This window comes from Hippopotamus amphibius, chromosome 12 (genome assembly GCF_030028045.1).
Source record: "Hippopotamus amphibius kiboko isolate mHipAmp2 chromosome 12, mHipAmp2.hap2, whole genome shotgun sequence".
Classification (NCBI taxonomy): domain Eukaryota; kingdom Metazoa; phylum Chordata; class Mammalia; order Artiodactyla; family Hippopotamidae; genus Hippopotamus; species Hippopotamus amphibius.
This window is the reverse complement of record NC_080197.1, coordinates 14,102,846-14,123,643: the sequence shown is the minus strand read 5'-3', so window position 1 is coordinate 14,123,643 and position 20,798 is coordinate 14,102,846. Positions and strand designations below refer to the sequence as shown.

General features: G+C 54.6%; 2 protein-coding genes across 4 annotated transcripts in view; both read right to left on the bottom strand.

The window, feature by feature from the left end:
- Positions 1-1,727: 1,727 nt before the first annotated feature.
- SLC35C2 (solute carrier family 35 member C2) lies at positions 1,728-14,532 on the bottom strand. Its single transcript, XM_057703322.1, has 10 exons — positions 14,465-14,532; positions 10,586-10,967; positions 10,081-10,231; positions 9,049-9,112; positions 8,301-8,373; positions 7,592-7,760; positions 7,422-7,505; positions 4,524-4,699; positions 3,249-3,378; positions 1,728-2,959 (listed from the first exon to the last, which is right to left on the bottom strand). Exons 2-10 carry the CDS (start codon positions 10,703-10,705, stop codon positions 2,829-2,831), a joined length of 1,098 nt encoding a protein of 365 aa, XP_057559305.1. The 5' UTR covers positions 10,706-10,967; positions 14,465-14,532; the 3' UTR covers positions 1,728-2,828.
- A 1,579-nt stretch (positions 14,533-16,111) lies between these two features.
- Positions 16,112-20,798, bottom strand: part of ELMO2 (engulfment and cell motility 2) — a 37,364-nt gene continuing 32,677 nt past the window's right edge. For all 3 annotated transcript variants that reach the window (XM_057702989.1, XM_057702991.1, XM_057702992.1), the window contains 3 exons: positions 20,532-20,614; positions 18,815-18,892; positions 16,112-17,631 (listed from right to left, as the gene is read on the bottom strand). In XM_057702989.1, the coding sequence (XP_057558972.1) occupies positions 17,431-17,631; positions 18,815-18,892; positions 20,532-20,614 (362 nt within the window). In that variant the 3' untranslated portion in view covers positions 16,112-17,430. The remainder of the gene's footprint in view (positions 17,632-18,814; positions 18,893-20,531; positions 20,615-20,798) is intronic.

Here is a 20,798-nt window from a genome sequence, read left to right as displayed (position 1 = left end):
GGACCCAACTCAGTCCATAGTTAGTCCGAGATGCAGCAAGCTGTGGCAGGTACCACGAAGATAGTCCTCTTGGTGGCACGTAACTCTACTCTCAAGCCACTGGAATTTCTAGGTTTTTCTCAGCAGATGGAGTAGAAACAGATGGGATGTGATCCCCTGAGCCCTCCTGGCAGAGAAGGTACCAGAATGGAGATGAAGATATTCCAGGTCCAGCCTGATGTCTCAACCTTCTCCCACAGGCAAACTCTAGCTTGTTCTCACCCCCACCACGCCCCCGACTGCAGACATCCTCATATATTGGGGGCATTAACCTTCCTTCCACTGGAGGCCCCCGGGAGAGGCAGTGACCATGTAAGCACTTAAAACTTGAACCTGTAGGTCAGCCCTCCTCCCCTCCTCCCTCCTCAGCAGAAGCCCGGGAGCTGGAGGCTTCATGGGGACAGACACCACAGCCTTGGATAGACAAGTCACATCCTCAGCTTCCTTCAACCTGTGCAAGCACTGGGTTGCCATGGCGATGCTGCAGCCCTGAGATGCAATGGCCGCGGACAGCATGGGTGCTTCCAGGGCTCGGAGCTGAGGGTGATGCTGTCTGGCCCAGGAGGCCAGGCGATTGGGCGAGCCAGGTTGGGGAGGAGGAGAGGGAGCCCTCCTCTAGGCTTGGCTGGTAATTGCCGCTAAGTGAGGGGCTGTCATTGAACCTAACATGCGGGTAGTGGGGGCTCCCCCGCTCTGCACCCTGTAATTACTGCACCAGACAGCACTTGCTCCCTGTGTGGGGAGAGGGTGATGGAAGCGGGAGCAGACAGGACGCTCTCATCCACCTGAGCCAGCGGGGCTCTGGCAGTCTCTCCCCACTGCCTGAGCATCCTGCATCCAAAGCAGCCTCTCTGGCAGAGGCAGGGAGGCCCCCAGCCCCTCCTGTTTCCAGGCTCTCCCCATGTCACCCGGTGTGGAGCGGAAACTTACTTTAATCCTAGCCTCTGAGTTTGCAGAATCCAAGGCGGGCAGAAGTGCCGGAACCAGATAACAAACCACCTCAGGGGAGCCCTGGGTGTCACACCTCCATTTGCGGGAGAAGTCTGCATTGTGAAGCTGAATTGGAAACCTTACTTCTAATTCCTTCTGAGCCCAGAGGTTCTGAGGACCTCAGGCTAGACACTGCCCCTCCTGGGCCTCAGTTTCCCACTCTAAGACTGAGAGTGGGACTCAGTCATTCTTAACGATTCTTCTACAGCAGGGATTGGCAAACTCCAGCCGGCAAGCCAAACCCTGGTTTTGTAAGCAAGCTTTCACTGGAACACAGCCACGCCCTTTTGCTTCTGCATCTATGTCTGTGGCTGCTTTCCTGCTACAACAGCAGACTTGAGTAGCTGCAAAAGGGACCGTACGGGCGGCCCCCAATCGAAAAATATTTACTACCTGGCCCTTTGTGGAGATAGTTTGCTGACCCATTTCTAAAGTATTAACGCTCTCCTAGGCTTGATGAACTGGGCTGTTGTGGCTCTGGTGTGGTTAGAAAAATCCATAACAAGTCCCGTCCTGGTCTCTCCACCCGAAAACACCAGGGAGGGTCCTCCTTACAGGACCCCTGCCTGGGTTCGGATAGTGGTGGCAGGTCAGGCAGCTCTGGAGCAGAAGTGTGATGCAATGGTGCCACCTGCTGTGAGCGCCTAAAAGCACTTGTGCCTGGAAGGACCACAGGCCAGTAGCTCTCACAAGGCAGTGGAGCAGGCCAGGCCTCAGAACCATCGCACATCGCAGCTGGGACCTCGCCTCCTCCCTCTCCATTTTATAAAAGGGACTGCAGTCTAGAGGGGTGGTGGGACTTGTCCAAGGTAGGTGAGCAGAAGGCCCAGGTCCCAGAGGCCCATAACCCTTCCATGTATGTTCCACGGACATGCACGTTGGCATACAGTGCTGGCCGTGAATCCTACCATGGCCATTCATTTAGGGTCTTGGCTCCATGGCTGTTAAAGGGTTTTCAAAATACATACTTAAATAACATTTAATCTGTTATCAATATTGATTCGATCCTCAGAACAACTCTGAGATAATTAGTCCCCACTTCACAGATGAAAAAACCATGGTACAGAGAGGTTAGGTAATTTGCTAAAGGTCACACAGCTAGTAAGTAAATGACAGAGTCAATATTCAAATCAGGCTGTGAAAGCATTACAGTTCCAGAATATGAAACTCAGTACCTATTTTTTCCTGCCTGCAGGTGGGATGGGGCCCCAAGAGAGGGCACTGGGGCTCAAACAGGAGCATGAGAGGCATGGGAGGCCTGGAGTATGACCAGTCCCTAGAGGGAGGCCCCAGGCAGGGAAAGAAGGGGAGCGGCCAGGCCCACACCGCCCCTCCCTGCCCCCACACCTCCAGGCAACACAAGGTGGCCAGTGGACCGTAAAACCTTTATTTTCAAACTATAAATAGTTCTGCTCTCTGAGAAAAGACGCTCTCCAGGTGACGAGGCCCAGCTTCTCCATCTCCCATTCCTAACTGGCCTGCAGTCCAAACCTGTCATACCTCTGAAATCACCATCTTGCCTCTCAGAGCCTGGCAAGCAGCTGAGAGCGGCCCACTCCCTGCTCCTGCTGCGATGCCAGCACCACTTGATCCCCACGCGGGCTGGCCTGGCACTCACCCCCGTCTGACCAGCTCCCTGCCCTGGCCCCACCGTGTGCTCTCCAAGACCCAGCCTGGGAGACACACCCGGCCCTGCCCTGCCCGCCGCTCCCCAGCGGCTGGGAGGAGCCACCCAGTCCGGAGCTGCTGACAGGTGTGAAGGCCGGGGAGTGGCCTGCTTCCAAGCTGGCCCCTGACGGTCACTGGTGCCCCTGGGCCACAAAGTACCCCTCCTCCTCGTTGTCCTCCTCCTCCGGCTGGCTGGTCCGGAGCAACAGCTCCAGGTCGGGGTTGGAGCCCAGCCCCTTCAGGGGCTTAGGGCCACCGTCACCTGGGGATAGAGACGGCCCAGTTACAGAGCAAGTACTGGTTTTCTTGGTGTGGCCTGACGCGCGCACGTGCTGAGTCACCCAGGCTCCCACCCACCCCCTGATCACCAGGCAAACTTCCCAAGTGAGAGGAACAGCCAGTGCAGGGGCAGCTGAACCGTGCAGACCAGACTGCAACTGCTTTGGGGAGTCGAGAGCCACCTGCCTCTTCCCGGCAGGGCTCGGTGGAGGGGAAATCCATAGGGCTAAGAGCCACGGGGAGAACGTCATCAAGAGACTGGCTCAGGTTACCTCTGGAGTGCAGGGCTTTGAGGGCGATGTGCAGAGATATTCCCGAGAGGCAGAGGGCAAAGCCCAGCCAGTTCAGGAGGCTGATCTGATCACCCAGCAGATGAGCTGCCAACAGCAAAGTGCAGACTTCCTGCAGGCAGAGAAGCAGGAAGAGGCTGTGCTCAGTAGGAGGAGGTGGCTCCTTTGCAAGGAGGGTGGAGGGCAGGGGCACTGGGCACACCCACAGGGTAGAGCCAGACCTGCTAACACTCCTGGGGCCTGGGCAGGCTGGCCTGCAAGGTGAAGGGGGAAGCCCAAGCTCAGGGGACCAGCCTGGGATGCTTTCCTCTCTTTGTGTTACTGAGATGCAGCAGGGGAGGTGCTTTTCACAGGGTTGTCAGGATTGAAAGAGGCAAACCAAATCCAGGCTGGAAGTACAGGGTATCAAGCCCACAGCCATGTCCACAGGAATGAAGGACAGCTGCCCTTCCAGAAGGCACTTGTGGATGGAGTGCCTTTGCTGCCATGGGGGAATACAGCCACACTGGGCTCTATGGGACACACACTGGTCACAGGGTTCTTCATACACACTGGCTGCAAATGGGACCTGTCAGATGATTCATTCTGAGAAGCACAGCTTATGCCTCATCATTCGGCTGGCAAGACCCTTGGGAGCCCTATACTTCTGGCTTTACGCAACACTGCTCCAGCATCAGTGTCTGCCTGGTCCATGGCCCTGAGCAGGAAGGAGTGAGAGCTGGTGGGGGAAGGAAGGGGAGAAGTGATGAGAGGAGAAGGCAAGGGTGCAGCTAGACAGCAGTAAAGGCAGGATCAGCAAACACAGGGCACACATGATATAACCATTCCTTACTGTGCCCATGGCAGACACTGCCAATCCATCACAGAACTCTATGCTAATGAGTCTGACTGGGGGCTTCTCAATCCTGGCTCTAGGCCACTGCCATATGATCGGAGTTGGCATTCTTGCTAAAATGTAAACCTGTCCCAGGCCTAGTGGAGTCAGACCTGACTTTGAATCCCAGCTCGGCCACCTCCTAGCTGTCTATCCTTGGGTACGAGGTGCTCTTCATGTCTATTTCCCCATCTGTGAAGCAGGGATGCCCACCCCACCTCACAGGGCCGTGGTGGTGGAGGGAGTGCAGGTGAGAGGAGGGCACACAGCACCCTGACTAGGCACTTCCATCTCTTCTCTGCAGGGCTCTGGGATGCAGGAGCTGGGACAGCCTCAGGGGGCTCTCCTCTGAGACAGGACTGGGGTCACCTCCAAGACAGTACCTTAAAAATGCCAGCAATGGAGAGAGTGAGGCTGGAGGTTCTGGAGACCAGGAGGAACTCAGAGAAGCCCAAACCAAAGGCGAGAATCCCGCCAAGGAAGAGGCTCCCGAGTACCCGCAGGAGCAGCCCTGTGTCCTGGAAACGGAAGATTTTCTCAGATGTGGACAAATGGAGACCTGGAAGCAATGGGGGGAGAGAGCAGGAGGCCACGTCCTGGGAGTGCCTGCCTGGGCGGCCTCACCCTACGCAGCGGCCGGGTGAGGTCTGCCATAGCTGCACCGCACACTCACTGCACCTGCTGCCTATCTGAGGCCCGGAGCACAGGGACGGGAGGTGTCAGAGAATCCCAAGCAGATGGCCTGAGACTTGGGGAAACCAGGGAAGCAGTGAGACTGCCAGAGAGCCCAGGGGCAATACAAGCCAGAGACCCTAACAGGGAGTGAAGGGGGGGCTTCTGAGCCTCCGGGCTAGAGTAGAGGGGGCTGGCACCTCAAAGGAAATCAGGAGGAAGCGCCTTGCTCCTTCACACACGTGCCTACCGGTCTTTGGGGGAGGAGAGGTGGGGTAGGGTGACCTCATGTGGCCTTGGCAGCTGTGCTACCCAGTGGGCCAAAGAGAGACAGGGCAGCCCATCACATGAGGACTCTCAATGCCCTGGGCCAATGGAAGAGTCCCTTAATTGTCAGGTGGGCCACCTATAAACAGGGACGAATTCTATCCGTACAAACCTTCTCCATTTAATTACACGGCTGTGGGGTTTAGCTGAGACATGCCTCCTTTCTGGCCCACAGTTTCCCCACTGGTAAAATGAAAGGGTTGAGACTAGACTGGACAGTGTAATTTGAAGAACAGTTCTCAGAAAGTAAACACAGGACTTCCTAGGTGGCGCAGTGGGTAAGACTCTGCCTGCCAATGCAGAGGACACGGGTTCGATCCCTGCCCCAGGAAGATACCACATGCTGCGGAGCAACTAAGCCCGTGCACCACAACTATTGAGCCTGTGCTCTAGAGCCCGTGAGCCACAACTATTGAGCCCATGTGCCGCAACTACTGAAGCCCACGCGCCTGGAGCCCATGCTCTGCAACAAGAGAGGCCACGGCAATGAGAAGCCCGCGCATCACAAGGAAGAGTAGCCCCCACTCGCCGCAACTAGAGAAAGCCCGTGTGCAGCAACAAATACCCAACACAGCCAATTAAATAAATAAATAAATAAATTTATAAAAAACAAAAACAAAACAAAAAAAACCACAGTAACAGAAATGAAGAAGCCTTTGATGAAAAAAAAAAAGAAAGTAAACACATACACAAAGATACGACAAAACCATGGTCCCTTGTTCCAGAGACACCCACACAGGCCTCCACACACCAAGCTGTGTTTAGACTTTCCAAGGATGCTTGGCCCTCCGACACTGCCCACCTGAGAACGGTTCTATTCCCTACAGGAAAGGCACCTGGTGCAGAAGCAGGTGTGAAGCTGAGCCCTGGACTCGGCAAATGGACACTCGTGGGAGGGGGAGGCTGGCAGAATAATGTGACATTTGAGGGAAGCACCAAAGAAATGCAGAGTGACAGGCCCCCCCCCCCCTCCTCCGGGCAAGATGTAGGTAGGACATCTTGTCTGGTGCTGGGCTCAGCAGTACTGCAAAGGCATCGGCAAATTGAAGGGAATTCGGGGAAAAGCAACATAAGTAATGAAGGCGCTTGGGGGATTAATTTACCAGAAAAGATTAAAGGAGCTAAATCCATGCAGCTTTGCTAAGTGATGACTACCAGAGGCTCTCGGATGAGGGTTTGCAGAGATGGGGAATGGTGTAAACACCCAGGAAGGGAGGGAGAGTGTGGTGTTTGGTGCAGGGGGCATAAGGAAGGAATGGAGAGAGATTTCAAAAGGGAAAAAAAAAATGAGGCTGCAGAACAGAAGTTTCCTGGACAACGGGGCTGCAGAATAATTTTCTCCAAGAGGTTTGAGATGCTTCACTGCCTGGAACTTAAATGGATGTGGGACAGAATACTCTGTAATGACCCTGAGGACAGAAGGGACTCTGGGAGGAAGGATAAACAGACAAGAGAGGAGAAGACTAATTCCAAAACACCGGGGGAAAAGAAGGGGGTGCCCCCCCTTCCCCCAACCCTGACAAATCTCCCTGCCTCTTCTCTGGGAGCCGACAGCAGAAGGGAACTGCTCACCTCCCCGGGCTCCTGTGTGCCGCCCCCTCCCCTCCCCCACTCCCTGGCCCCCTGCTCCGGAAACATGCACTTGGCCAACGCCAATCCCGCACTCATCTCCCCTTGTCTGAACCTACTGTTTCCACTTCCTGGGACGCCCGCCCCCATCAGGCTGTCAAAATCCCCTTCATTCTCCACAATGCCCTGTCTGGGAAGCCTCGACTTGCCTTTCCATCCCACCATACTGGAGCAATTCGTGACCCTGTGTCCCTTCTAAGAGAAAGAAGGCATCATGGTTAAGAAAGGGACCCTGAAGCCAGTTGCTGTACCCAAATCCAGGTGTGTTTATGAGCCATGGGACCTTGGGAAAGGCTATCGTTACTTCTCTCTGTCCCAGTTTCTTTCATCTGTAAGAGGGGGTGGTAACAGCACTGACACATGTGGTTCTGGGGAGTACTAAAGGAGTTAACGTGTTTAAAATGGTCAGAATAGCCCCGTCATTCCTTTAGGGCTGTCTGCATTCACCGCCATACCGCCTGGTGTGTTTTACATGCACTTTCTATGTAGCATTTATCATGCTGGATTCTAGCCACTTGGTTTCAGTGTCTGTCCAGCCCCGAAAACGGGCACTGCCAGGGAAGGGACCACCATCTCTAATCTCTGTAACCTCTGCAGCTACCACCGTGATGGGATGGGAGCTCTGCTGCACTGAGGTGGACGACCCCACGTACCTTCAAATACAGCAAAGAGAGGGAAGAGACCCAGAAACATGAGTGGCTGCAGGTGGAACATGGTGTCGATGGGGTTCTGGAGCCCTGCAGAAAGGGACGTGGGTGAGCCGTCAGGCCCGGCCCGGCCCAGCCCGCCTCCACCCTGCCTGGGGCCCGGGCTCCTCGCCCACCGAGTTCCGCCTTCTGTAGGAGCATCTGGGTGAGGGTCCAGCGAATACCACCGATGAACGAGGCACCAAGCACCAAGGCGAAGCCCTCGACGTTGAACTGCGTGGACTTGTAGGTGAACATGAAGAGGCCCCCGGCAATGAGGAGAACCACCAAGACCAGTGCCGCCCGCTGAAAGGTTGGGAAGCAGCTGTGACCAACTTGCGGGTCTCGCGTTCATCGCACCCAGAGTCTGGGGGTCAACAGCCACCTTGGCTGCCCCGGGGTGAGACATCCTTCTACCCACCCCACCCTGGGGTCCTGGCCATCCCCTTCCCATCGATGTATCAGAACCGACATCCAGGGGCATGTACCCAAGATCCTGAAACATGATGGTGCTTCCCCACTGCTGTCCTGGGCCCCCAAGTGGCCTCACCGCCCCCTGGACCCAGCAAACAAAGGGCTCTTGCTGCACAGCGGGGAGCCTGGAGGAGCCGCTACCCCAGCCCCTCGTCCTTGAACCCTGTTTCCTTTGGTCACTGCTCCTGCCACACCGGTTTCTAAATATTCTCAGTAGTGGCCTGTGTCAAGGTACTTCCTCAGTGAGTTACTGCCACCTGGGCTGGGCTGATCTCCTCGGTCACAGGCAGTGACAAGCCACTGCTCAGGTTCCCCTTTCTATTCTTAGCATCTGTGGGGGTAGGAGGGACACAAGGAAAGCTGGGGCCTCACCAGCTCCTCTAGCTTGAAGATCAGAGAGAAGATCAGGATGAAGAGGACAGCCGAGGATTTGGTCATTGTGTACCTGCAAGGGAAAATTACCCCTGATGCACTGCTGGACGCAGACCCACCGCCAAGAAAAGAGCCCACGGCACAGTCAGCTGGAAGAGGCCGGGGGTGGGGGGGACCCTGACTTCCCTGAGGCCAGCGGGCAATCTGGATACAAAGATCAGAGCAAGGCAGCCTGAGTCGTCTGGGCCGATACCTGACCTTTAATCGAAAGAAATCTATGACTAAGAGGCCTCTGATTATCACCAGGGAGAAACTGAGCTTCCCGAGTCCTATTATGTACCTGTCCCTCAGTGGAGAACAGGTTAAGGAGGGAAGAATGAGAGAAGTGGAGAAAGAGAGAAGGCAGTGACTGTGCTCACGGAAGCACAAAACCTGAGATAAGAAATAACTGTTCCGCCTGCCCCTCTGTGCCCCTTTCTCCGCTGCCCTGTCACCACTGCGTCTGTGCCCCCAGCTTCCCCAGGCCGCCTGGTGGGGAGGCACAGCATCTCCTCCATGCCTGGCTTACTGAAGAGGCCGGCGGCTTCCGGGCAAGCTGCTGGGTGTCAGGGAGGAGCGGAGAGGGCAAGGAGGGGGTCCCAGATGGCGGTGTGGTGGCTGGCCCATTGACCAGGCACACAGACAGCCTGCTGGACAGACGGTAAGAACCTGAGCCCCAAGGGAGGTGGTGGGCGGGGCCGGTACTCACAGTGAGACAGTGATGTAGAGGAAGCTCCAGTTGGACAAGCCCACGTCAAGCGCCGTTGCCAGTGCTGTGGAGACACGGGGCCCCCACCGGACACGCAGCCAGGGCAGCCGGTACGGGTGTGCCAGTGGTGAGCGCACTTCTGGGAGGCGCCTGCGTGGCCCTGCCTTTGCCTGTACACCTGGCTTTCTCCGGGGCCCTCAGGCCTTCCTTTCTACCCAGCAACTGAAGGGCTAACTCCTGGCCCCCAGAAATGGGAAGGGACTGCTTCAGCATTAGGGCAGCAGTCTTCCTTCTGACTGGCTGCAGCCAGTGTGGCTCCCACTTGCTGAATATTTGGAACAATGCCTGATGAGGGAGGGGTGTTCATCTGATTTTGATGACGGCCTACTGGAAACTGCGTGGCCCCCATCTCCCTCAGGATGAAACACACACTCCTCTCGGAGGACCTGGTCCTCCAGCATCTGACCCCAGCCACCTTCTCAGTTCACCTTTCTCCTGCTTCCTCTCACCAACACCGGGTCCTCAGCATGCTGAGACACCTTCAGACCTACGCACGCACCAAACCTCTCCCAGGCACACGAACGCCTGCTCTCCGAGGGGACCCACCACCCCTCCAGGTCTCAGCCCACTCAGCCCCTGCTCCTGGAAATCCTCCCAGCCCGGCCACCAGCTGGTTCCCTCCTCTGTGCTCCGCGGCCCCCTAGCGCCCCCTCTGCTGCCCAAGGGCAGGCACAACGGGCCCTGCTCATTACTGTCTCCAGGCCTTGGTACCTGTTCAGTGTGTGTTCAAGGGTGTGGGACCAACCAGCCACGGCTGCATCCTCCGCCATCCCTGCCCAGCCGGGCTGGGAGTAAGAGGCAGCCGTGGGGGTGGGGGAGGCCGCAGAGAGGAGTGAAGGGGGACGGGCCTAAGCTTCAAGCCACAGAGGTTTCCTTCCTTCCGCTCCGGGCCTCTGCCTTGGTGGGCTCCCTCCTCCCACCACCCTGGGGCTGGGCTGGGTGTGAGTGGCCGGCCAGCCCGAGGGTACCTACCTGTGGGAGCGACTCTTCTGAGGTAGTCAGTCCAGCTCAGCACCACACGGGCCCTGTGGCTGGAGCACTGAACCAGGGCCCTGGACAGGGCAGAGAACAGGAAGATCACGGCCAGGTGCAGCATCGTCATGAAGAGGGGGAAGTGGAAGCTCTGCAGGGAGCCCAAGCACAGGAGGCACTGTTACTGACTGCCGCCGCAGGCTCCCTGCCGCTGCCTGGTGGCAGGGGCGCTGCTTCAGCGGCTCTTGAGGGCTGTGCAGTGTACGAGAGGCCTTCTGGGCCCCAAGTTTCCCCAACTCGTCCCCAGCTCTCCCATTTTCCTGATTTCCCCTTCATCCCAATATTTAAGGGGACTCCCTGGCGTGGCCCTGCCCCGTCACTGGTGTGACTGACTCCGTTTGACTAGCTGCAGCCTGTGCCTCCCTGCTCTTAAATACTGGAGGGTGTTGCAGTCCTGGCCGCGGGCACCTTTCACCCAGCCGGGCCGGCGAGGCCCCCGTGTTACCTTGGTCAGCCACTTGTTGTAGAAGGTGATGCCGATGGAGAAGCAGTAGTAGAGAAGGACCAGCCCCAGCGTCAACACGGCCCTCCACACGAAGGCCACGTCAAGGGCCCACCTCCCCATCCGTGGAAGCTGCAGCTCCCTGGCTCTGGTCTGTGGGGCGGCACCTCTCCTGAAGATGCCCGCAGGACCCTCAGGAAGGGCCAGTCAAGCTGGACCTGCGACTTTCAACAAGCGCGTCTCCTGGCTGGCACTCTCGCCGCCTCCATGATCCGGAATCGTCCCCTGAGCTCCAGGCACCGTCCTCACCTAAGGGGCTGGTGGCCCGAGCCGACCCTCTCCATGATCAACTGCATACACGGCTCGCCGGACCCCAGGGCTGAGGCTAGAAAGAGGAAAAGGCCATTCTGGTGGCGCTGGCAGGGGGAGGGCTCCTTGACGCGTCCACCCCCGCCCTGGCCCGCGGGGAGCGGCGCGGACAGGACTGCAGGACTCACAGCTCCCTGTCACATCCACTCTCCTGTCACCTCAAGCTGTTCTCCATGAATTTCCACCAAAGTGACCTTTTAAAAATGTAAATCTGATCATGTCAGAGCAGACTGCAGCCCTTCAGCGGCTCCCAGGGCTCTTACGGTAAAGACCACAACCCTTCCCTGGCTAAGAAGGCCTGCTCTGCCCGGCCGGGCTCTTGTCCCGCTGAAGAGCTTTCCTTTCCCCAAACACATCGGCTCTTTCCTGCTGCCCAAGGGAGCTGAAGGCTCTGCCCACCCTTCATTCCTTCCTCAGCGGATCCTACTTATCTCCAGCTCAAATGGCATTTCCTCAGGGAGCACCGCCCCCTGACGGGTCCCCTACTTGTCCTCCATAGCGCCTGTGTGAGCCCTGCTGTGTGCTCGCTGTGTGCCCCAAGGGGCTGCGGGCTCCGCACACACAGGAGCTGCAGTGTCCACATCAGTTTACACCCACCTGGCACATGGTGCACTCCCTGATGGCTTGATGCAAGACAGGGCACGTGATTTTCAGGACACTGATCTGGTCTTTAAGGTGTTGAAAATGAACCAGAAGACCAACACCTCCCATGCCCCACGGAGGTGGTGCCTGCCTTGGGGTCTTGCCAAAGGAAACCAAAGAAACCACTCCCTGCCTCGCTCTCAATCCAGCCAAGCCTAACGAGTGTCCAGAGGACGCAGGCTCAGGGCCCAGTGGACCTGGGTCTCGTGTGACCCACCCGCTGTCTCATCTGTGCGTCCCTCCTTCCCCCCTCTCCTCCGCCTCTGAAACATTCCCTCCCTGCCACCGCCTTCTGGAAGCCTTCCTAGAACCATCTGGTCAGATGTGATCAGACACACCTTACCTTTCCCACCCCCAGTCCTTCCTAAAAGGAGAGATCACACTCAGTTGTGTACTCTGGAACCCAGCTTATCGTGCCCCCTCCCCCAAGGCAAACCAGGAGCTGGCACAAGACTTTGCCCAAAGGACAACCTAGGCTGTGGTTCTCTTCGGGAAACTCTGGAAACCTGTGCTGTTTTGGGGAGACTCTCTTAGCTTCTAGTGAGTGGGGACGATGCGGGGGGGGCTGTCCACATAAATAAGAACTGTTTGGCATCCTGCATAACTTCCACATTCACGGAGGTGAAAGATCTATTTATAATTCCCCGAACTCAGAACCCAACTTTGTTTCACATGTAACACACAGCAAATTTCCCACGGGTCTACTAGGCACTAAAATGTCCAAGAATACCTTTACCGTGTACACTCGGGAGACTGAACTGTTTTTGATAAAACAGTACAAGTTCCCAGTTTGGAAAACCGAGCTCATCTACAGACATGGCTGCAGCCGTCTGCACTGTGACTTTCACATTCCCAGAGGTTCTACCAGAGGTGAAAGCGCCCACTGCTTCACTGTAGCTTCTAGGATGGCAGTGCCCAGGAACTCACATATTGAAACATTTTGTTTTATTATCAATTACTCTCCTCTTATTTCCCTTTTGTATTATGGTTAGGGCAGCATCAATTTTTAAAAAAAATTCTGTGTAGGCCACTTTCATTAACCATAAATTTCATTTGAGGATGATAAGGGGGGTTGTTACTGAAATATTTGTCATTAAAAAGAGGGTGTTGTATCCAATGGGTTGAGAATTCCTGTGCTAGGTGATCTCGTTCCCTTGAAATGTAAGCTTACATCTCCCTAATGTGGACCCCTCCCTCTGACCTCTTCAACTCCAGAAGAATATCCAACTACCTCCTTGTCCTTTTTGCTTGTCTAACATCAGGTGTCTCACACGTAGCCTGCAGGGCTGACTCTTGTTTTCCAGGAGTCATCCACCCTCTGTCCAAACCTCCTCTTCCCACCTCAGCAGGAGCACCATCACCTGGTTGCTCAGGCCAGAAATCTTGCTCTCACCCTTGACTCCTCTCTTTCCCTCGGTCCACATTCAATCAGCAGATACTGTCAGCGCTACCTTCAAAAACATTCCAAATAGGGTGCCATCTCCTGACCTCCACCACTATCATCCGAGTCACCATGCTCCCTGCCCTACAGGATGCACTGGTCTCCTATATGGTCCTCTCTGCTTCTGCCTCCACCCCACACAGCCAGATTCCTCTCACACAGTCAGGGAGTGGAGCACATGGGCACCAAACCCCCATCTAACAGAACTCCAGGCCCATGCTCTTTTCTCTGTACCAATGTTTCCCAACTTTGACATTCTTGATATTTGGGGCCAGATAATTCTTCATCGGGAGAAGGCCTGTCCTGTGCATTGGAGGATGTTTAGCAGCATCCCTGGTCTCTGCACACTAGGTGCCTGCAGCATCTCTTCTCCCTCATTCCAAGTTGTGACAACCAAAATGTCTCCAGATGCCACCTGGGGAGCAAAACTGCTCCCTGTTGAGACTGACTGCTTACGTCCCACTGGCAACCACGGGGCGTGCTGGCACTAAGGGAGCTTTCTCCTGGCACTCCCTTCCCAGGCTTCCCCCAGGGCTCCCATGCCAGGGCAGTCTGTACCCTCCTGTGAATCAACTTCTTGCACCTTCTGCCTTCCAGTGTGGTTCCTCCTCCAACACCGCTATGCCCTCCCTCCACTGTTCAAATCCTGCCCTTCCTTCAGAGAGCCAGTCCAGGTCCCCCACCTGCAGGAAGTCCCCATAACTACCCCAGCCCACAGGGAGCACCTTCTCAAAGTTAACAAGGCTCCTAACTGGTGTCCCTGCTTCCTCTCCTCCTCCACAGCCTGGAGTCCACCATTCAGTGGCTGAGGCGGCTTCAGCACAGAAAGCAGACCAGGCCCTCACAGGGCTAATCCCAACTCCTCAGCAGGCCGAAGAGGAAGGCCTCTCACCCTCTGGCCTCTGCCCACATCTGCAACCTCATCTTCCCCTCCTCCATCTCCGCCACGCTGGCCCCTGGCCTTTTGTCCAGCACATCAAGCCTGTGTTCTTCTTTGCATTTGCTCTCCTATCTGCCCAGTACACTCTTCCACAGACCTTTGCTTGGCTGAACATCCTGGGCGGGGCGCGCGCAGGGGTGGGGGTGGGGGGGCACCTCCCACTACTTGACGTTTCCTTGTTTGTCCACGTGTTTACTGCCCATCCCCGACTCCCACCCCACCGCGGGATGCGGCCTCTCCAAGTGCAGGGCCGGGTCCGCGTGATGCCCGCCTGGGACACGTCGCGGGTGCTCGGGAAATGCCGTGGGGAGCGCGCGCGGAGGCCCAGGCCCCTCTACGACCGGGACACCGAGGCCCAGGATGAGCAGGACCCGGGCGGACCCCAGGCCGCGGCGCGCCTTGCCAGGCCGGGACCCCGCTCCCAGCCCTGCCCGGGTCCCCCCGACCCCGCCCCGGGAGCGCGCGGAAGGCCCGCCGCGCACCCACTCACCGCGGCCACCGGAGCTCCAGGCCCAGATCCTTCTGCCGGAAGTGCGGGGCCGAGCGCCGCCACGGGAGGGCACTTCTGCCGGAAGCCACTGAGGGCGGGGCGGGCGGGGCCGCGGGTCGGGCGGGGGCGGTGCCAGAGGCGGGGCCGTGGGCGGTGCCAGGGGCGGGGCGGCGCCGGAGAGGGAGGGTCCGTTCTCCCGTGCTGCCTGCGGAGCCCAGCGCTGTGCGCCTTCGCTCCCCAGGAGGCCCTGGAGCCGCGGGTCGTCGTGTCTCCTGCGCTCAACCATTGTGTCGGCAGCCAGAAAACAGTCACCTACTTACAAATTAAGTATTTACCTTATTCCAACACAGTGCTGGGCAACAATGGAAACATCGAGCTAGAGCTCTCCTGGGCTTTTTCTTCTGGGAGCTCAAACCAGCTGGGGAGTGATGTCAGAGGCATTAAATTTTAGGACTTAGAAGATCCACAGGAGGGAATAAATAATAAACATTCGTGAAACATTTTCTGTGTTTGTAAGAATGATCTCAATTTCAATAAGTTAAGTAAGGGGAGAGCATCCCAGACAGAGGAAATAAGGAGGTGAAGAGAAGGCTGGAGCCCGGCTTGGGGCCCACGTGTTTATAAAGAGAGTTAACAAAAACCATGGTTGGAAAAGCAGCCAAGGGGTAAGCTGCAGTAGTCCCAAAAGTGCTAGATAAGGAGTTGAGATCTTGCTCACCTTTCAGGATGGATTAAAAGGGGCAGAGCATGTCCAGAGAGAGAGAGAACCATTGAGAGGCCAGGGAAGGCTAGGATTGCAGAGTGAGGCCCAGTTTGGGACTTCTTGCCTTCCCTCTTTGGCCTGTTCTGGATCTGCGGCTCTAAGGCTGGCTGGAAACAGGAGTCCTTGCAATTGACTCAGCTGGGCTCCCTGGCCTCTCTGAACAGAAGGCTCAAGGCCAGAGTGTAAGCAGTTCATTATGCAAACCGCTGCTGCCCTGCCCCCACCAGCTGGCATCTCCAGGCATTCGTTCATTCAGCACTTACCAACACCTACAATGGCACCCAAGCTCTTGGCTTTATTCAGTCCCGAAGGCTGCATGCACTTTCTATGCCTTTTGAAAGCGCTTGTCTTCACCCCCTTCTCCCTCAGAGGCAGGATAAAGTATCTACTTCATCATCGCCCTCATTCAAGCCTCCCAGCTACCAGGGCTGAGGTTTGGAGCAACAGCGACAGTGTAGAACACCAGCTGGCAGGCTGGGCACTAAGCACTGGCAACACAGGGTGAAGAACATGTCTTCTTTGTAAGGCACAAGTACTCGAGCTGTTCCCTGGCAGGGAGGAGAGGGAGGACATGTCCTCGAGGGTGTACAGGATGCCTTTCCCTGCTGTACCCAGCAGGCCTGAGCAGAAAGCACTGTCCTGGTGTGAGTCTGTGAGCATCCTTAACCAGCAGGCAGGTGTGTATGCATGTGTGTGTGTGTGCAGGCATGTGCGTGGTGGGGGCAGAGTCGCTGAAGAGGAGGAAAGGGCTCTGGGAAGGCAGCTGAGGGCCCCATCTAAAGCTTTCGTGTCTCCCAGACACAATGAAATGAAGGCTTGTCAAGGTGAACGCTCCCATGGGCAGGGAGCAAGTATAGAGAAACAGCTGTTAATGGGAACCAGTCTGTACATGAAAGAGTATTTATTGAAAGCATGGTTACTGACAGGAGGCTCCTGGCCACTCTCAGGTACGATCTTGGCTCACAACTGGGAGTGTTACTTTTTTTTTTTGGCCTCCCATTTTATTTTCCCTCAGACATTCCATCCTGTGATAGGTAGATCTTATATAAATATATATACACGTCTGTATAAGTATGGCCTATAATAAAGAAAATATACAGTACACTCTTCATTGGGCAGTACCCACCAGGCTAGGCTACCAATACTGAATGCCACCATGTTCACACGTTTCCAAGGAGAGAGGCTGTGCGTGTGGTTGACAAGTGCTGCAGCACCAGGAAAGCCTCATTGGCACAGCTGTGGCCTCTGCTGGCCCCAGCCGGCTCCCTGAAATCATCGCCAACGGCAAAAACCACAGCGCTGGGGGAGGGAGGAAGGGGAGGCAGACCTCCCGAGGTCCAGAGGGGCTGCAGTTCAGGCTAGGTGGGAGGTTTCTCCCCAAGGAAGGAAAAAATATAGGTGTAGGGGGAGAGGAGTGGAATCTAGTGACCTCACCGCAGTCTGGGCCCCAGCCTCCCCTGGGCTCTTCCTTGAGACTAAGAGGGTGGGACTTGGCCTGCATGTCTCTGACTTGCCAGGATGAGAGACAGAGAGCTGGGAGGGAGACATGTCCATCTGCCCGGAGAACTGCGTGGCCAAGAGGATCTGGTGGCTCTGGAGACCAGAGATGTCAGAGCCGAACCTCAACAGCAGCAGCAGCAGCACGTCGGCCCTGGACGAGGCGGGGTGAGTGAGCCCTCACAGAGACGGCAAAAGCAAGGGCAAGGCATCTACTCAGCAAAGGCCGAGGCTTCCACTTAGATCTGAGACACAGGCACGGGTCACCCGAAGGCATCCTCTCCAAGGCTCTCAACAGGCCCAGCACGTCTGTCCTCTGCGGGCAGTCTTTCCTGGGCCAGCTCTTGCCCACTTGGGGATCCAGGCAACCGGCGAGCAGGCTCAGGAAGCAAAGGTGAGTGGCTGTTGTTAACTCCGGCTCCAGAGCAGTTTCCTGGCCTGGAAGGCAAGGGCGTCTGCTGTGTATTCCTCATGGCCCGACCCCAGGCTCCACGGCGGTGGGGAGGGCAGAGCACCCTGCCTTCACGACTCAGAGAGGACAGGGACCAAGAGGAAGCTCTGGGTGGTCCGATGAGGAGTGACTGGCATTGACTGGCCACCACGGTCACTATAGATTCTGTACAAGCAAAAGACAAGGCACCAGACTGTGAGTGTTCCTCCTGGGCCCCAAGTCCCTTGCTGGGTACCGTCGGCTCTGGCTCTGGCCTCAGCCGTAGTGATAGACAAAGTCATAGCTGCTGGGCTCCTTGGGCACTGGCGGCGGGGCCTCAGGGATCTGGATGTTCTCCAGGTCCAGCAGCCGCAGCTTCATCTCCATGCTCAGCAGGGTGTCCAGGTCGCTCTTGGTCAGCTCGCTGGACATGTCCTTCCCCAGAAGGGCGCTGAGGCCATCGATCCAGATGCAGTACTGTGGGAAGCAAGTCGCAAAATGTCACCTGGTGGCCCCTGGTCAGCGGGAGGTCCCGCCAAGTTCCCTTTGCTGAGAAGGCTCCCACAGTCTCTCTGGGCCCTAATTCAGTACAGGCAGGACTGATCTGGGATAACAGCAAAGATAAACTGGGAGGTGATCATTCACTTTCTCAAAAGACCTTTTGATTTTTATAAGGGATTTACCCTTAAACTCCCTAAGATAATATGAAGTGTGATTTTTAAAAATGTGATTAATAAATATAGCAAAACAAGACCTAAGAACAGGGACATCAATTACCTGAAATTGCCCCCCAAATCTGTAATGGAGGGGAGGAAATACATATTAGGTGAAAAAGGCAGGAAACAAAAGGAATTGCTGTAGAATCTCAATTTTGTTTCAAAAAAAGTAAATGAAAATAAAAAGTCATTATTGACTGAGACATGTTAAAAATAAGTACTAGAAAAATAGAACTTGAGGGTCTCCTGATAAGAGGGAATAACAGCGAATTCTCAACCCATCCCTCCCTAACTCCTCTTGTTCCATGTTTTTCATGCCTTTGCTCACCTGTCTGCCACCTGCTAGTTCTTCATTTCTTCCCAAACTCCACTGGCAGCTCAGGCCCTGCCTAAGGGTCTCCTCTTCCAGAAGCCCCAGCTTCAGTTCCCTCCAATGGTTCTCAGAGCTCACCAGCCACGTATGTTCTCAGCCACAATTGCTCTTCAATATCTAGCATCTTCTAGTGCTACAGATGAAACTGTAGTCCTTGGGTCAGGAGGGCCAGATCCACCTGGCTTCAGAGCCCAGGTCAGATCCACTACAACATGTGCCCCAGAGCCCCGAGGAGGGAGGATCTGTCAGGATCACTTGGGTGGGTGGCCATGCAGAAACTGAAAAGCGGAGAATTTTCCTAGTTCCAGGCAAAGAAGTTATCCCTAGTTGACCCTGTCTTTCTAATGACAACCTATTGCTGCTGCTAAGAGTAACTGGAGCTCAGATCCTTGGTGTCAACGGCCGCATGGCAGATCCTTGGTGTCAACATGGCAGATTCTTGGTGTCAACGGCCTTCTCGACACTCTGGGGGCCCCTGCCTTTAGGGGGATGTTCCTGTTCTCACTCCTCCCCTCCAGCTGCAAACTCACAGAAAAGGCTCGGCCGCCCAAGGCAGTGCCACACTGCTCACCTCATACTTATTAGGTGCAATGAAGTTTAAGGTCTCATCGGGGTCATACAGGATGGAAAAAGCCAATTCCAGCACCTCCTAAAGGAGAAAGGGTTTCAGTTATTTGGAGCAGTGGAATGGCCTGAGACTTATACATCAAGATCTTGGCCAAAGCCCTAGTAACTTGGCACTGTCACCAAACGTGCTGATCCAGATGTGATGTCATCAAGGCCCCAGGATTTGTGCTCAAGAGTGGCTGGAGATGAGGCCTGCGGTACTCAACCTTCACTTACCCACCCAAGTCATGCCTAGGATGTGGTGATACTTTTTTTTTTTTTGGTGACACTTTTAAGATTGGAGAAAAGTCATTTCTCAATACTTGGAACTTTCGAATGTCACGATCCACAACTGTATATGACCTTAAGTATATATATCTAGGTAATTAAACCGAGAGCCTTAACAGTTTAAAAAAACCACCACAACAAAAATAAATTGTGGCCAAAGATGGGGCAACTGTAATGGATAGAAACAAACATAATAGGCTTAAATCCATGAGTTCATAATAATACTGAAAAACAAAACACATGCATAAATTAGGTCGCTGTTGGATGATACCAGGGAACTAACTCCTTGTTTCAAAAGTAGGTACATAAAAGGAAAGAATCAAGCATTTATCCTCCCTTCTTATATAAACTGTATCACTGGGAAACCACTGTAGATAATGGCAAGATTATCTTTAGAGAGAGGGTTCATCTGATAAATGAAAAGGGATGACTGCACTAGAATATCACTAGTTTGCAAACCTTAATTTACTAATGAAACGAGGCACTAAGCATCCAGAGTCCGCTAACATCACAAAGCGAGAGACTAGACATTATGTGCCTCTTGATAGAATAGAATACCATCTAGGAAGGAGTCTGGCCAAAATAAAAAGGTCAAGCCTGAACTGGATCAAGCCTCTAGATCTCTCTACCAATTTACAGATCTGGGACAGAGGAATGGGCTCAACTACACCACAGGGAGACAATCAGCAGATTTCAGACTCTGGGAAACTACCAAACAAGCAACCTGGTTTCTGCAACTAATAAACTGTAAAGAGAGGGACAAAAAAAAAAAGATGGAAAAGATGGAGGGAGAACTTATGAATTAAGACACTTAAAAGACTAATCACAATGCACAGACCCTACCTGGATTCTGATTTAGCAAACAAAACGGGTATGAGTGCGTGTGTGTGTGCATGTGAACACACAAAAACATTTATATATTTTTATATGAGAAACTATGATATTTTTAAGATGATTAGTGGAAAATCAAACATCAATGGAATATTTGATACTGAATAACAACTTTTAATTTCCTTTTAGGTGTGAAAATGGTATTGGGATTATGTTAAGAGAGTCCTTATAATTTAGAGATTCATTCTACATCTTTACAGATGAAATGATATAATATTTGAGATTTTCTTCAAAGTAATAAGGGAAGAGTTGGAACAAGTGAATGGATAGACTCTGCCACGGTTGATGAGGCTGGGCGAGGCATATATGGGGGTTCTATCTATTTGGTGTCTCTTCAAACTGTTCTTAACAAAACATTCAGGATTAACTTAAAGAGAGAGAGAACTGGGGGGGGGGGGGGGCTCATGGGTCATGGGACATGCACCTAGAAAGCAACCACCACTGACCATACTCCACGCATCACTGTGACAGCAGCTCAGACTCAGGGCTGCCTCCCCACTTACCTTGTTCTGTTTCAGAGCACTTTTCTCTTTCATGTGGGGACAATCTTTCCCAGTGACAATGGCCTTAATATCTGCAACAGGAACTGATAAATGAGGGGAATTAGTTTCCGGAAGCTTTATGGTTGCAAGTTGGTCCTTGCATCAGTGCTGGAAGGGACGCCCCAGACCCCAGCCCCACAGGGATGTAGGAGCTTGGGGAGGGTGCCTGTATCGTTCCTTCCTCTGTGGTCACTTTGCCTGGACTGTGGCCTGCTGGGCTGTGTCACA

Bases quoted from the DNA above. Each gene is read 5' to 3' on its own strand.
- SLC35C2 (XM_057703322.1), bottom strand. From the start codon at position 10,705: ATGGGGAGGTGGGCCCTTGACGTGGCCTTCGTGTGGAGGGCCGTGTTG. The intron at 7,761-8,300 runs GTGAGGCCCCAG...CCAACCTTTCAG, and splicing joins TCTTCAAGCTAGAGGAGCTG to CGGGCGGCACTGGTCTTGGT. The intron at 4,700-7,421 runs GTACGTGGGGTC...CATTGCTTCCAG, and splicing joins TCTCTTTGCTGTATTTGAAG to GTCTCCATTTGTCCACATCT.